This window comes from Atractosteus spatula, chromosome 7, assembly GCF_055471065.1.
Source record: "Atractosteus spatula isolate fAtrSpa1 chromosome 7, fAtrSpa1.hap1, whole genome shotgun sequence".
In the NCBI taxonomy this organism is placed as follows: domain Eukaryota; kingdom Metazoa; phylum Chordata; class Actinopteri; order Semionotiformes; family Lepisosteidae; genus Atractosteus; species Atractosteus spatula.
In genome coordinates, this window is record NC_142712.1 from 39,000,332 (window position 1) to 39,015,452 (window position 15,121).

Below are 15,121 nucleotides of genomic sequence, written 5' to 3' on the forward strand. Positions count from 1 at the left end.
GGACCATGTGGCGATATTTGTAACAATTATTTATCATTCTCAACTGTGTACTTTTACGTAACAATTTTGACAGTAATCGATCATGTGATAGACGAATCAATCCCGTTATGACAAGAATAACAGCTTCCCGTGCAGCCAGGCCTTTGAGCGATAAACAGCGGCATCCACCTGCATTCGAAGTACGAAAAAACAAGTAACGTTCGGTGAATAGGCAGTTTGTCAACTGGTTATTGCATTTTAAACAATATATTTAGCTTTTCAGATTTTTGAAGGTTCAAATAAAAGATTCATTATCAAATTACAGGGGCTAGGTATGCAACCACTTGGATTGAGAACTGATCAGTGAATAGAAGACAGCAGAGATCATTGGGGGGGTGTAATTCATGGAGTACCTGAGGGATCTGTACTTGGATTACTGCGGTTCCTAAATTTGTATCAAGATTCTGGTATCGTCAGTGAACTACTGAAGTGTGAAGATGATAACAAAACATGTAATTTAAGACTGGGTAACCTGTCCTAACCTGGCAAGCAGTGGGCACAAGGTGGGGTACACCTTGGATGGGAGGCCAGTTCATCACAGAGCACACACAGACACACACACATACTCATTTGCACCAGGGCTAATTTTTTCAGAAGCTAATTAACCTACCAGTGTGTCTTTGGACTGCAGAAATAAACCAGAGCACCTGGAGGAAACTGTATTGAACATGGAGAGAACATACAAAACTCGAAACAGATATCACCTCAGGAGCAGGAGTAATGGTAAAAGCTATGCCACCGTGCCATATGAGAAGAAATTTGTCAACAAGCTGTAATCTTGGTGACCAAAGCCATGTAGTATTCCTGGTATCCACAAGGGAGCACCACAAAACTGTTAATTTATCCTAACCCTCCCACCTTTGAAGCAGGCTTTCGACCTGAGTACATGTCAAGAGCTGGGGAAAAAAATGATATAACAAACACTTGAGGAGCACGACGTGCAACTCAGAACTCCACTCTGAAATGCAAATGAACCTGTATTTACTGGTGATGTATGCGTGGGGTTGCAATGGGTCACAGAGCTGCATTTTTATTCCTTTATTAGAAGCAGCAAATGTAATTCCACAAATCTGCATACTCGAGGTCACTGTGGAGTACTTTGAATTAAACAACACAAAGCTGGGACTGTTCAGTTTCCACGCCATGGCTAGCTGTCACAAGCTCACCCCTGAAAGTCTGCTGGTAACCCATTGCATTATTTTAATTGGAATAAGCTTCCTGTGTGCTGAGATAGACAGACAGATTTGGCGTGACCCGCTGTTCACTGCTCTGTGATCAGCAGGCTTTCGATTTTGCGGTTGATGTTGTCCATTTCCTTTGTGCAAATCTGGAGCTGACCTGCGTATAACCCTCAAAAAGAGTGCTTCCTGGGACAACAGGCAAGGATTAGTGAGAGGACAACAGGTCTAATTTTCAAGGGCTTTGACTTATACATGAACTAGCTGCTGTAGACAGCAGAAATAAACATAGTGTTGGCCTGTTTTCTTCTTAAAGAAATCTCTTTCTTGATTCTGTGTACTCTATTCTCAGTAACATAGCTGGTCTAATTATTTAATTAACTGCATAATTGGAATACTGCCAATCAGGCCCTGAGGTGTTCAATAGGTAATTGTGCATTTAATGAAGGTTTCGAGTAATTGATTGTAAAAGACCTTACAAACACCCTATACATGTGTGATATAATTCATTAAGAAAATAATTAGGTTAATTGTTTAGTAGAATATTTAGGTTGTAAGAAAATTCTGAATACTCAGGCCAGAGGTATTTAACTTTGGCATCTGAATACTATGCTATTCCAAGTCTTTGCTCCAGCTAATCCTTAATTAATTAGTGATCTGCATCACTGGGATTAGATAAGCAATTAAGGGTCAGTTCAGTGTGTACTACTTTTGAAGAGTTCAGTTGCACTGCTTTTCCCTGCTTTGTCTCTCTGATGGTGACTAGAAACCATCAGTGCTATGTTTACACTGTTAGGAGGCTCTGCTGGATCAATCAAGTCTGATCCATTTTTTAAAGACCCTGCATATCATTCCTAACATTTATTTTCTTTCATTTAAAATAAACGATTGATTTTCTGCTTAAAATCTCTTTTCGAATATCCCCAGTCGTTTCTTATGTAAAAGTGGGATGTGGATTGTGGAGGTAGGACATTCTGCTGGGACACTATTGTCCAAGTCCCTTAAAAGTGATTTTCTTTCTCTCTGCTGCTGTAGTTCTGAATCTCTCCCCACTGTTTGTGCTCAATCCTACAGCTGTACTCAACCACTGTGGAGATGACACTTGGTAAGAATGTTTTAATTCAGAATATGTAATCCTTGCTGTACTTATACACGTGTTCTATAATACTATTGACTTAATAATGAGCAGTTCATTTATTTCCATCAGATTATTAACCTTTCTTGGGTGATCTATAATGTATTAACACTTTAATATACTGTATGTTAGGGCACTGTACCATTATAGTAAATTGTTGATATGAAGGTCTAAGCCACAGACAGTAAATAATACAATTATAAATGCATCAGTAATGCGCACTTAACATGATAAGCCAAAAGACGTCTTCCTTCCAGCTGCCTGTGAAGCTACACATACACGCTCTTCAATAAACCTCATTTAAGCTTATGCAATGCTGTTTATCCAATTGCTGGCTGCTTTCCACTGCCCTGTTGTCGAGAGGGTTGCTCTACTGTGAGCAGAAAAGGGAGGCAAGGGGAATTGTTTTGTTGTAGACTGCTCAACAACAAAGCACTTAACAACTTTTCGACTTGAGGGAGGCACATGACACAGAGTAAGATAGTGCTTCTCAGAGAAAGGTCAAGGCATCATTGAACAATGTGATAAGGTGATAATTACCATCTCTATATGAATATCATGAAATATTCTCTGATTTTGGGCTAAATCTTCCCTGCAGTGAAGGAGAGGTAATGCATGTATTAGATGGTGCATGTTACTTGAGGGATAAGAGACTAAGGAATTGTTATATTTACTTAGAGCAGAGCAAAATGTTGGCAGCATTGTAGTTGGGTAAATTGCCTCCTAGTATTGTATAATATACATATTATATTGAGAATGTCAATTTTTCTTTGCTAGTTCTAGGCAGTTTTTGGCTGCATGGAGTTCTTTTCCTAGCCTGAGAGTCCATAAGAAGTGAGACTGTGAGGGGGTGGAGTGATGATGCACCACTTTAACAGTTCTCAGCATGCAGTGCAATGTGTCCATGTTGCATAATTAAGGTTCCGACAAGAAGATGCCTTTTTGCCCATCTTACTTGTTTTGGTTGCTAATAGTTAATTGATCAAAGGATCTCATCCAACCATTTCTGAAAGGAAGCCAGGATATTGGCTTCAACGGCATGGCTCCTCAGCTTGTTCTGCCCTCCCACAGCTCTCTGTGTAAAGTAGAGACTCTTGTTTTCAGTCTTAAATGCACTTCCTCTTTGTTTGCATTTGTGACCTCCAGTTGCTATGCAAGGGGAACAAGGCTTTGAGTGGTCTGTATAGGAGCAGTCTGTTATAGAGTATGAAGCAAACCCCAAGGCCACAGCACTGACCGCTCTGTACCAGAGTCTTATGGGTTAACTCTTTCACAAAGCAGCTGGAAATCAGAGCTTACTGTATGTTTCAGGTGGTGGTCCCTCACTGAGTTCATGTCTGCATCTGCCAGATTTGCCGGATGTAGGGATGATGCTGGCAGCAGCACCAGTTCTCGTCTGAAACCCCACTATCACCAGTCCCAACCCCCATCCTTGCTGAATTTTTCTGAAATTCTGACCAGAATAACATTCACACAGTTCATTTTGTCTTTCCCTCTGTGGTTTAGCTCAGTGTGTTCTACACTAGAACTTTTCTTTCTATTCCAGAGGAAAATGAATGCAATGTGGGTGGCACACTGGCACAGTGGTTAGCATTGCTGCCTCACAGCGCTGGGGTCCTGGATTCAATTCCTGGGGTGCTATCTGAGTGTCAGGATAATTGGGTTCTGGGAAAATTTTACCCTGGTGTGAGTGTCTGTGTGTCTGCACTGCAATGGACTGGCATCCCATCTAGGGTGTATCCTGCCTTGAGACCATTGCTTATCGTGAAGGGCTCCAGCTTTTCCACAACACTGAATTGGAAAAAAAGATTACAAAATGGATTGATGAACACAAAGTAAAACTGTAATGTTGATCCGTCCCTCCTTCAATGTCGTATGACTTAATAAGTAGTTGGGTATTAATCATTTTAATAATATGTTGATTGTCATTTATATAGCACCTTTCATCCCACATGATCCCAAAATGCTTTACGTATGGGAGAGGACCCCCTTATTCAACCACTACAGTGCTGCCCCCACCTGGATATTGCACGGTAACCATGCAGAGGTGGCAGATCAGGTGGAGAAATGAGAAATTCTCAATAATAATACCATGGTCATGCCCTTTTAAACTGTATTTAAATTAGTTCTGCAACAGAAACGACCTACACTGTAATATGTTTAACCACAGGAGCAGGACTTTGGACTCTCCTGGATTATAGCTTATTAATGCCTAATGTGATGTTTATTACAGTACTAATCAGGTGGAGAAAGTATCTGCAATGTTTAACTTCACACATTTTCAAGTCCCCTAATCCAATGAGAAAAATGTACACTGTGTTATCTCCAGCCTGTTTAACTTGGTCTTTATCAGGTTCAGGGGGAATGGCAACACAGTGCTTTCATAACTTTATTACTGCTGTTGAGTCTGTACTACACATCAACATCTTTCCACTGATTTCTAATTATTTACTTTTCTTTTTAAAAAAAACTCCTGAAGCCCGACTCTGACCCTCGGACTTCCGGTTCCAATTCAGCCCAGCCTGTCTACACTTTGGCCACAACAAATACTTTTATTCACAATCTGAAGAGGTTTCACAGAACAGGAGAATCTAGATACTGTGTTTCGAGCTGGTTGCATTTTTAACACCACAACATTCTAAAGGATGATTAATACGTCTAGTGCAGAGATCAGAACACAAACTGGTATTGGCTGTTCCACGATTCTACACCAATAGGCTCAACTTGAGGAAATCTAAATCAGGAACATATAAAAATAAGGCAAATGATTCCTCCTACGCTGCTGATATTGCTGGGGGAAATAGCAGTAACCTAATTCTAACAACGCAGCTAGCATTTCCTGACAGCTAGGCATGCTTGTTCCTGAAATTGAGCAAGAACGTTTATGCCGTTATTGTAGCAATAATCATGTGTGTGATGACGGTTTCTGGAACACCACAGAAAGTTGATCAGTATGACGAACACTTCTATTTCAGCAACTGAATAGGAATTTTTCTGTTCTTTTTGAATGAAATGTCAGATTACTTATTATTATGTCTAAAATTACAGAAGAGTGTACATGGATACAGGTCTTTTAAGTCCAGCTTACATATACTGCAAAGATGAACCTTTAACTTATATTCTTTAAGCAAAGATGATTTGATCTGACCAGCACTTCATTTAATGGTTTAAGCCTGACACATTTAAAAACAGGTAAAGGTTTATTCCAAACTGAAAAGAGAACTTGTTCCTTTGCAGCCCACTCGTGCTGATGCAGCTACCTACAGTACTTGAATATTCAAAAACAAGAAAAGTGTTTGTCTTTAATCAAACCAGAAACAGACTGAATCAGTTACATTGGGTACAAAAAGAGTGTTGTCGAAATACCTTTGTACTTCACATCAGCATTTTGCCTATTATACTTATAATTAATTCACCTTGGCTTCTATTGGCATTTGCAGAATGAGATTATGTTTTGGTTTTTTTAAGTGCTGACTGTTTTGACTTTGTTGCAATAGATCTACAACCTTATGGGAGCTGTGTTTTGTTTACTGCATCTGAAATATCCGGAAAGCTGGTGAAAGTTTTCATTCAACATCCCTGCTGGATCGAGACTCTGAAACTGTTTCTCCATAGAAGCTGAAACGGGGCCCTGATTGGATGCCAGCGAGGAAGAAAAGACTATTTTTGTATCAGCTTGCTGATTGTTGATGATGCTACTATTGGATGAGCTAGAATTCCTCCAATAGGAGTTTTTGTTTTTCCTCAGGTGGAAGTAGGCAGAAGGTTTTCCAGACCCAGAATAAGGCAAAAGGTTAGACAACCATGAAACAGCTCCAGTATTAGAAGCCCTTCTTTTACTGTGTACGGGGGTAACTGGCTGGTGGGGTGAGAGTCTCCCAGCTGTGACTCTTTCAAAGAAAACATCCCTCCGTAGATGGGGTGGGGTGACTAATAACACTATACAGCAAAGCCTGCACCATCAATAATACTATCTTCCAAAAGATCCAGCTTTAAGTCACTCTCTCCATGTCTGTCACTCTCACTGTCTGTTTCTGCTGGAAGCTTTTACAAATGTCTTCATTTATTCAGCTACATTTTGATGGACGTACTGCAAGGATTCCCAGTCCTGGACAGGCTGTGTGTCTACAGGTTTTCTGTCCAGCTGGGCTTGTAACAACATGAATCAGCTTGTTATGGGCTCAATTGGACCAGTTATCTTCTTATTCCAGCTTTTCAGGTCCTGCTGTTTTAAATAGACATAGAACATCTGTGACACATTGTCCCTCCAGAACCAGGACAGGACACTCCTGATCTTTCGGATTTTAATATGTGATACACCAAGCCGTATCTGATTTTTCAAATAAGGTCTAATTGATGTTTTCAAATATCTAGAAGGAAGATCAGGCGATTGGAGCACAAGCAGGCATGGGCAGGTCCAGGATTCTGCATCAATGTAATCTACCTAAAGAAATAAAAACTTGAGGCATGAGAGGTCATCTCAAGTGATCCAAAGCACATGCATGTACTGTATGTCTAGTCCTATGCCAATGTCAGGTAGCCACTCATCCTCCAAGAAGGTGATGAAGAGGGATGCCCAGCTTCCTTCTTCCTTGGGACCACAGAGGGAATGAGCCCCAGATCCTAGCAGTAGCAGCTCCACGCTTAAACCATCTGAAACTCTCAATCCCAAAGCACATGTGTGAGGCTTCTTGGCATTATTTCATTTATAGAAAAGAGACAAGCTACAGGTGCACTGTAACACACGGATGCACTATGTATTGTGTTTGCCTAGTTCTGCCACATGCTTTCATGCCTATTTTTGATTCTGAATCTGCCACAGTGTTACTTTAAATAACTCAGTAATTAGAATGCCACAGCCTGTCCTTGACACCTCCTTTGCACCCTGTTGCTGTTTCTCAGTTAAACGTGCACGTCCAGCCATTCACATTCAGTGCCCCTGAGTGAGAAGCAACCTGTTCCAACCTGGGGTGTAATTGATTAATAATATATTGGTTACTGATGGTAATGGATTAATGGTGTAGCTCCTATGGTGACTCCCATAAGGCCTGACCAGTAATAAAGCACTTACACAAAAAGCACAGGTTGAGCTCTATGGCCCAGAAATGACTAATTCAAATCACATCACTGGCTGCCCATGACTTCTCCAGACAGTACAGAGCAATTGTCAAACTGTTGTCGGGAGAAGGTTGGGCAATAAAAGGTCATGGCCTTCATTACTTTCAGCAAAAGAGTAATCATCCTGAATTATTGGTGCCTGCAGCCTTCCATAAATATCAGGCCCTCAATATTCCTGTGTAGTACACAAGCTATACTTAAAGAACACAAAGATTTAAATTTTAAAGACCTGGCTATTCCAAACTGGGTAGAAATATTAGAAAGAATTAATGCTTCAAAGTTTTTAATGGCATTTAGAATGAAAGTTCGGGAGGGATGACAGCAGCCAAGTTTAATTTGTGAGGTTTCCTCAGTGACTTTCACTTTTACTGCAGTCTTCCAAAAGATTTAGAACTAGTGGTCCATTGTAAATATTTGAAAAGACACAGAAGCAAAAATATCAAATATACTAACCACAATTTTCAAAATAATGATACAAAGCTCAGCTTTGAGCACAGGTCTAATAATGCAAATTCTGATTTGCACTTTTCTGAGAAGAGATTTTCTGAGCATCGTTCTGGAGCTTTAAGGTTTCTGGCAAACCCAGACTGAACAGCTGTCAAATTCCTCAATGTCTGTGAGTCAGCTAATAGCAGCCTGGGCACGATTCCTGTCATCTTCCAAACAAGGAGGCTCAGGCTGACCAAACGTTGGCAAAGTGACCTCCAAATCAGTTTTAGACAAGTTGTTACTGTGACTAAAAAAGAGGCCCTGCTTCAAAAGACGTCTAAACAAATCATGGTGAGCGTGATTTTCTACCAGACCTGTTACAAAAACATTGCCCAATGAAATCCGTCTACCTTTTATATATCATAGTCAAATACAGATAAGAGTTTAAGTTAAGTGTCTGTCAAAAAGCACTAATGTGGTTAGGCATGCTGTTTGGTAAGATTGACTGAGCTAACAGCTGAGTCTCAGTGACCCCAGGCATGAGGACAAATCTTTTTTCAAGACAATCAGAAGCTCAGACTCAGGGTTTTGCAGCAGGCTGTCCAGTTCCCTGAAGATGAAATACAACAGCGGGTAAAGAGAGGATACAATTCTGAAACAGACCACATGGGTGGGTGAGCTGTGCTTGGAAGCTCATTTTTTCAACAATTACTTCATAAAACTGTAAACCAATGGTTAAAGTTTTCAAATTTCAGGTTTATTGTCAAATGTACCTGAGTACAATGAAATGCTTTCTTGCCTGTTTCCTCACATGACAAATGACATAACAGATAACATAACAATGACGTAGCAAATGAAATGGCACATTACATCAAAATAAATCATGAACATCACAAAACGACCTCACAAATTGTTGGAGGCAGGAACATTTTAGCAGCTATAATCTTCAGCAGCATTCAGATCGCAGTGGTGTGCAAAATCAAGTAGTGGCAGTACTTTGAGTCTGGTTGAAAAACCAAGGGGTATACGCGGGGGTAGCAGGATTTAAGAGGTGGAGTTTAGGAGTCTTATGGCTGTGGAGTAGAAGCTTTCTTTGAACCTAGAGTTTCAGGCTTTTATACTCCTAAATCTTCTGCCAGAAGGAAGGAGAGAAAAATGCATGCCCAGGGTGGGTTTGATCCTTGATTATATTATTTGCCGCTCTGAGGCAGCGGGTGGTGTAGATAGTGTGGATGAAGGGGAGTTCTGTACTAGGGATCACCTGGGCTGTCTGCGTCACTCTTTGTAGTTTAAGAAAACTGTATGGCCATTGAATTAACTTTACGACAAGGGAATCAGCTCAAAACTATAGAAGGTGCATGTGCTTGCAATATCATCACTTCATTTTTCTCATTTCCCATTATTCCCCTGTATTACAGTTAGCAACTCTATAGTACCATTGATTTCTCTGGAGCATCAGCTCTTTTTCAAGGTCGTTCCCAGGGGATAAACATGAGAAGAATTCAAATCTCCGATTACAGAATCACTATCTTTGGTCCTTGAGACCTAACAGACTCTAAAACCCGATGCGAGTTTTTCTTTTTGTATCAATGCTGTTTTTATCCCCCAGGACAAAGTATATCACCAACAAAGTCCAAAAAAGAAACATTTCCCATGATTCACATTCTTTCAAACTAATACTAATGTCTGTCCACAAGGAGATACACCCTCTCTACCGGTTGAATGAAATGAAAACCAGCAGACAGACCAGTCCTGTAGGACTAGGATTGGACACTCATGAACTACAAGGCTGTTTTTTTTTGGCTTTCCTCCAAACACGTATTTGTTTACCATTTTCTGAATTTATCAACATTAAGGTAAAAAACGGAAAAAAATGTAGACTCCGACATATCAAATTGAAAATTAAATCCACCCAGAAAATCACAAATTGCACACATGGAAGGTTCTCAGTTTGCACCCTAGTTTTTTTAGTGGGACTGAAACTCTTTTGTCTGTTGGAATAATTTCTGCCTGCTACTGAATGTGTAATTTGCAGTTGGTGTGTGAGCGTGTGGATCTTTTTGCTTTAATCTAGACCAGTGTTTTCCATTCCTGGTCCCGAGACAATGCACTGAAGTGCAATTCCTTGAGTGAAATGATACCCTACTTCATCAATACAGAGTTCCTAAAAACTGTCCAGGGTTTGAAACACTCAGTTAATGCTACAGTCTTCTTCTGCATGTTTATAGAGAATAAAGAAGATTATAAAGATTATAAAGAAGGAGTCAGAAGGACTTTCAAAGAAAAGTTTGAGTTGCCTTTTTTCTGGAACTGAACATTTCTCACACCACTGAAATGCAATTCGTCTTGCAGCCAGTGGGGTGTCCAGAAACTGCACGCTCGAAGGAAACCATCCTGCTTTGTCTTTTTACTCCATTAGGGGGTCTCGCTTTCCCCCAGGGTCTTAAAACATTATACTGGGTTTTCACAAAATAATCCAAGCATTAGGAGAAAGCATTAGGAGAAAGAATAGGTTTGACTGTGATGAGTTCTGCATGACAGTTTACTAGCGATTGCTCAAAATGCATTTTAAGAAAAATATCTTTCTTCTGAAAAATGTTTGAAACTAATGCTTTCCGAAAATGTTGTCTAAATCAACGAAATCAAAATACTGAAAAAAGCACATCGACTTTAGTACGACTTACTTAAGTGCGATAAAACATTTTCAGCACCACAAAAAGGCGCATCTTTTCTCCAGACTGCTAATGGTATTGCTACAAGACAGTAGGAAAACGTGTGTTGCATTATTTCTCTAAAGCCCAAGTTTTCATGAATATTTTAACCGAACAAAGTATCACTCTTTTGAGTCACAATTTTAAATAAAAAATATGCATTTATTATTGTGCAAAACAAGAATATACAAATACAGCATATGAAATAATATATATATGTCTCTTTCGGTATAAAAATCTTCATCTGAATAGGTAACACGTGTTCCGACGTGCGTCACAAAGGCCATGAAATCATGGCAACTCCACTCTTATGCACATTGCTGCACAGCAGCGACAGTTCGATAATAAAGTGGTCTTTGATTTGGGCTGAGCTGGGCGTATCTTATTTCTGTTCATTCATGAAACATGAGCTAAAACTCTCATGGGGCTACCAGATACCCAAATCGACCTTTCAGTTCAGTCTTCATTGCAGTTCGGGGGAGGTCAGGAGGACTTGAAAGATTCAGCTTATGTAGTGCGTTTACATATTGTGCATCGCGGGCGGTATGGCAGTAGTTATGAAGTTCGTTGCTAACAGCGAGTCTTTAGGAGGCGTGCAACCGGTTGGCAGCGTTCCTCTGTCCGGTGATCACTTGCCGCTTGGGTTTCACCATTCGGTCGTTCTCCGAGGTGGCGATCTCTTCCATCTCCCGTCTCTCCTCTGCGTCCAGCGCCCGGCGTTCCCGTTCAGCCAGGCGCTGGATCTCTTCGTCCACGCCCGCGTCCGACGAGAACGGCTGGCACACCGTCTCCACCAGCCCGATCACCACCCCGAAGAAGGCCAGCACGCTGCCCACCAGGTACACCCTGACCATCTTCCGGCTGGGCTTCTGGCTCAGCATCTCCTTGGCAAAGGGAATCAGCTCTTGCATGGTCTCCATGAGGCGGTGGCGCGGCTCACCTGCAGAAGCAGAGAGGAGGGGGAGATTTCATTAGACAAGCAGAGAAAGCAGAGTTTAAAAAATGCCATGGCTTCTATACAATTGTACATACGCAATGCCACTTCCTCGACGTGCACACCGAGTAAATCACGTTACACAATAAACACTGAGCTTCTTATAATATTCTAGAAGAATCAATGGGCACCAGGCTGCTGCACAGAGCGCGTTAAGTGCCAGGCATTTCTCCCGCCATCGCCGAGAAAAACACATTCGTATTTGACTTCGGAGGTGAAAACCATCACTTTAAAAGCTCGTGGAAACGGCAGTACTCTCATTCAATGATTCATGAAACCTGCAAAGCTACAAGCCCAATATGACTAAAAAAATAAACATAACGAGTGTTTTCTGAACAGGCGATGCGAAAATTCTTACTTACCAAATCAGTTCTTTTCTTGCTATAATTACGGGATCTTTAAATGTCCTTCTTGTTTCTAGTATTATCTCTGGCAACGATGATGAATAAAACCGAGAGACGAGTTTCTCACATTTAAAGCGCTGGAGATCTCCGGCCACTCCCACTGAGTAGGCTGCTCTCAATTATTCATGAGTTGGGCGGTGTATGGACTGGCCATGCAATGTTCACGCAGTTTGCATGAGCCGGGTTTCAGTGACATTTCGCACAACTGCTGGATACGGAGAGTTCAAGTTAACTCTTTCTGGTTGGACAGTGCATTGAAAACAGACCCCCCCTCACTTTACCGCCACAGCCTCAGCCCCTGTTCCACAACAGCCCTTCTGCAAGATCTTCAACAGCAAGGGGCTGTATGCACACGTGTAGCTGCTCACGTACTCACTCCTCGGGAAAGCCTGGCCGTAGAAAACAAAGGAATTCCCGAGCGGTTACGATGTTTTAAAATACATTTTAAAATAAGGAACATCGTTCTGAGCGTGTGTAATAATAGGTCTGTAATCTTATTGTAAGTGCAGTGTTCGGATATTTATGTCAATTTCCAAACCATAAATTGTTAAACGTGGCCAAACAAAAAAAAAGTATAGATCTGGAATCATTTGGCATGCATTACCCTTTCGGTAGTCAAAACGTATTGATATTTGTTTTAATGGTTAAAATGGTGGCCTACGATTTGTGGCAATACATTTTGTTTCAGAACGTGCAGCGACTGCGAAGTGGTGGAAACAGGCGCTTATCTCTCGCGTTACTATAACTCGTGCTGTAATAAACTGCCCCTTTACCTGTTCGTGCACTGTGAAATCATTGTGCAGTGTAATTCACAGAGCACTCGAGCGTCAGGCTTGGTGATCAATAAACTGGGTTAACTGGGAGCTTTCGCAGGCGAAGAGCGTCTTGTAACAACTTCTTGTCTCTAACCTTGTGCGGTCAAATGCTAGTTCGGAGCTGCGCCGGCGTGAGAGCAGTCAATGAACATGTTTTTTTTTTCCATTTTTACCCCGAAAGCGTATGTGTTCCACCAAGATACAGATCAAGTGTTTTTTGTGGGTTGATGTTCATCTACAGTCTCGTTACATTGTGTTTTCTGGTTATCATAGCGTCTTAAAGACAAATGGAGCAGGGATGCGTACGTTTCACAAAGAATGGAAAAAAGGGGGTAAAGAACAGTGTTTATCCGCGGTTATAACGTTTTCAGTTGCGTGCGACCTGTTTCAAATCTAAGCTCGTGTGAAAACACCAGTGGAGTTAAGTGGGAATCCAGATGATGTAACCCCCACAGATTTCTCTGTTCGTACACAATAGCACACACACATCTTACAGATTTGTTATTCTTGTGTTTCACAAAGAAAGCACTCCGGGCTATCAAGTTAGACGTAAAGGATGTCCATCAGGTTTTCACCGGCGGCCTCTCCCGGGCTATTCCTCATTGTAATGCGCGAAAGGTCTCGGTTACTCCCTTATGCAAAGTGCTGTTGAATTCCCCTGCTTGTACACAAGCCAGTCTAAACCGCTCTGTATCCTTCTTTCTTATTATAACGAAATATATGGCAACAGGTGTGCGCTCGTCTATTTACAGGCTAAAGGCTAGCCGTTAACAGTAAAACCATGTCTTCCCCCATCGTTGCTGCACGTACTCGGCTTACTAATCTCAACCGTCTTTTTGGGGTTTATATAGAAAAAAAGTCCAAACTGGTCATTTTAATAAGGAGTGACGTGTTCCCCAACCAGTTACACAGACAAAAGATAAATTTAAGGAAATGAAGTGTTTCACTTAAGAAAGGCCACATTTTTATCTGTTCTTTAACTGTATAGCAACTCGTTACTTTGTACAAACATTATCCAGAATTGTAAATCAACAACTGTAAACCCGAAACGTTGCCTTCGGTTTTGCAGCGTACTACAGCGCTGTGAGCACCAATTTAATTTTTTGTTGTTGTTGTTGTTACTGCAATTACCCTGGTACAGCATGTAGCATGCATAGCAGAAATTCCATTTAGTCTGTTAGTCTGTTTAAAAAAAGTGAATCGCGGAGGACGTGATCAGCCTGTTACACCGCTAGTTCTGTACAGCTAGTACCTCCCCCGAGCTGCCGCAGGGCAGGAGCTTCCCGGCGAAGTCCGAAGCCCGGTGACGTCACTCGGGCTTTAAACCCGGTGACTCCAGTTGTAAAGACGAGCCGTAAACAAACCCGACACCCTCGACAAGTGGCTCACCTTTCACCCAGTTCGCGTCAAATAACGTCCCTGTGGATTGTGGCTCATTGACGCAGCAAAACAAGACCGTAGTTTAAGAATAAAAGGGTGGGCAGTACCGCATGAGGCTGCACTTAAAACGTACAGCAGATGGAAACAACTGATTTTTATTGGGCAGAACGTTTCTTATATTGTACCTGTGTAAACTCTCAGAGCAACTTTTTTCCTTGTGATTCCTTGGACAAATAAATGTTTCATGTGATCCATCTATTGGCCTTTCTTTTGACGGTATTGTACATTTATAGTTTAGGATTTTCTTTTTCTTCAGGCACTGTACTTTTATTTTGGAAGAAGCAATATGTGAGTCATAAACATTCGTGGTACAAGACGTTTTCTGCCGTCAGGTGACAGTTAATGGACGGTACGTTATGGTCTTTAGCTCTGGAGTGTCCAACCTCATCACTTCACCACCGTGTGAATCCTGGCACTTGACCCCTGAATGCTTCTGGAAATAAATACACAATATATCCGGATGGTCTGTTTTATATCACGGGAAAGAAAGGAAAAGATCAGTCACCACTCTGGGATTTTGTCTGCTGTGCAGACATTACAACATTTAATCCTTCGCTAATGATCAGTGTTGAAACAACGATAGGGATGGGAGACCAAGAATTATACTCGGTTCAGAAGTTTGTTATTACTATGATGTTAGATTCATTCTATAATATAATTCAAAGTATAGGGGCTATCCTGATTTAAGTAAGAAACCTTAAGATCCAAAATAACATATACTATGATACAATAGGATCCAAGTGACAAATTTGAACCATCTTCTAATCCAGGTCCTTTAATGATCGGTTGGGGGGTTCTGTTCTTATAGAGGTTCAAAATCCAGCATCACTCTCTATACCACAAGCACCATACAAGACA

General features: G+C 41.2%; 1 protein-coding gene across 1 annotated transcript; it reads right to left on the reverse strand.

Annotated features, from left to right (window-relative positions):
- Nucleotides 1–10,751: 10,751 nt before the first annotated feature.
- On the reverse strand, nucleotides 10,752–12,052 carry g0s2 (G0/G1 switch 2). Its single transcript, XM_088921993.1, has 2 exons — nucleotides 11,967–12,052; nucleotides 10,752–11,550 (listed from the first exon to the last, which is right to left on the reverse strand). The coding sequence occupies exon 2, from the start codon at nucleotides 11,528–11,530 to the stop codon at nucleotides 11,195–11,197; it is 336 nt and encodes a 111-aa protein (XP_088778119.1). The 5' UTR covers nucleotides 11,531–11,550; nucleotides 11,967–12,052; the 3' UTR covers nucleotides 10,752–11,194.
- Between the last annotated feature and the right edge of the window lie 3,069 nt (nucleotides 12,053–15,121).

Coding starts and splice junctions, on each gene's coding strand:
- g0s2 (XM_088921993.1), bottom strand. CDS start 11,530: ATGGAGACCATGCAAGAGCTGATTCCCTTTGCCAAGGAGATGCTGAGC.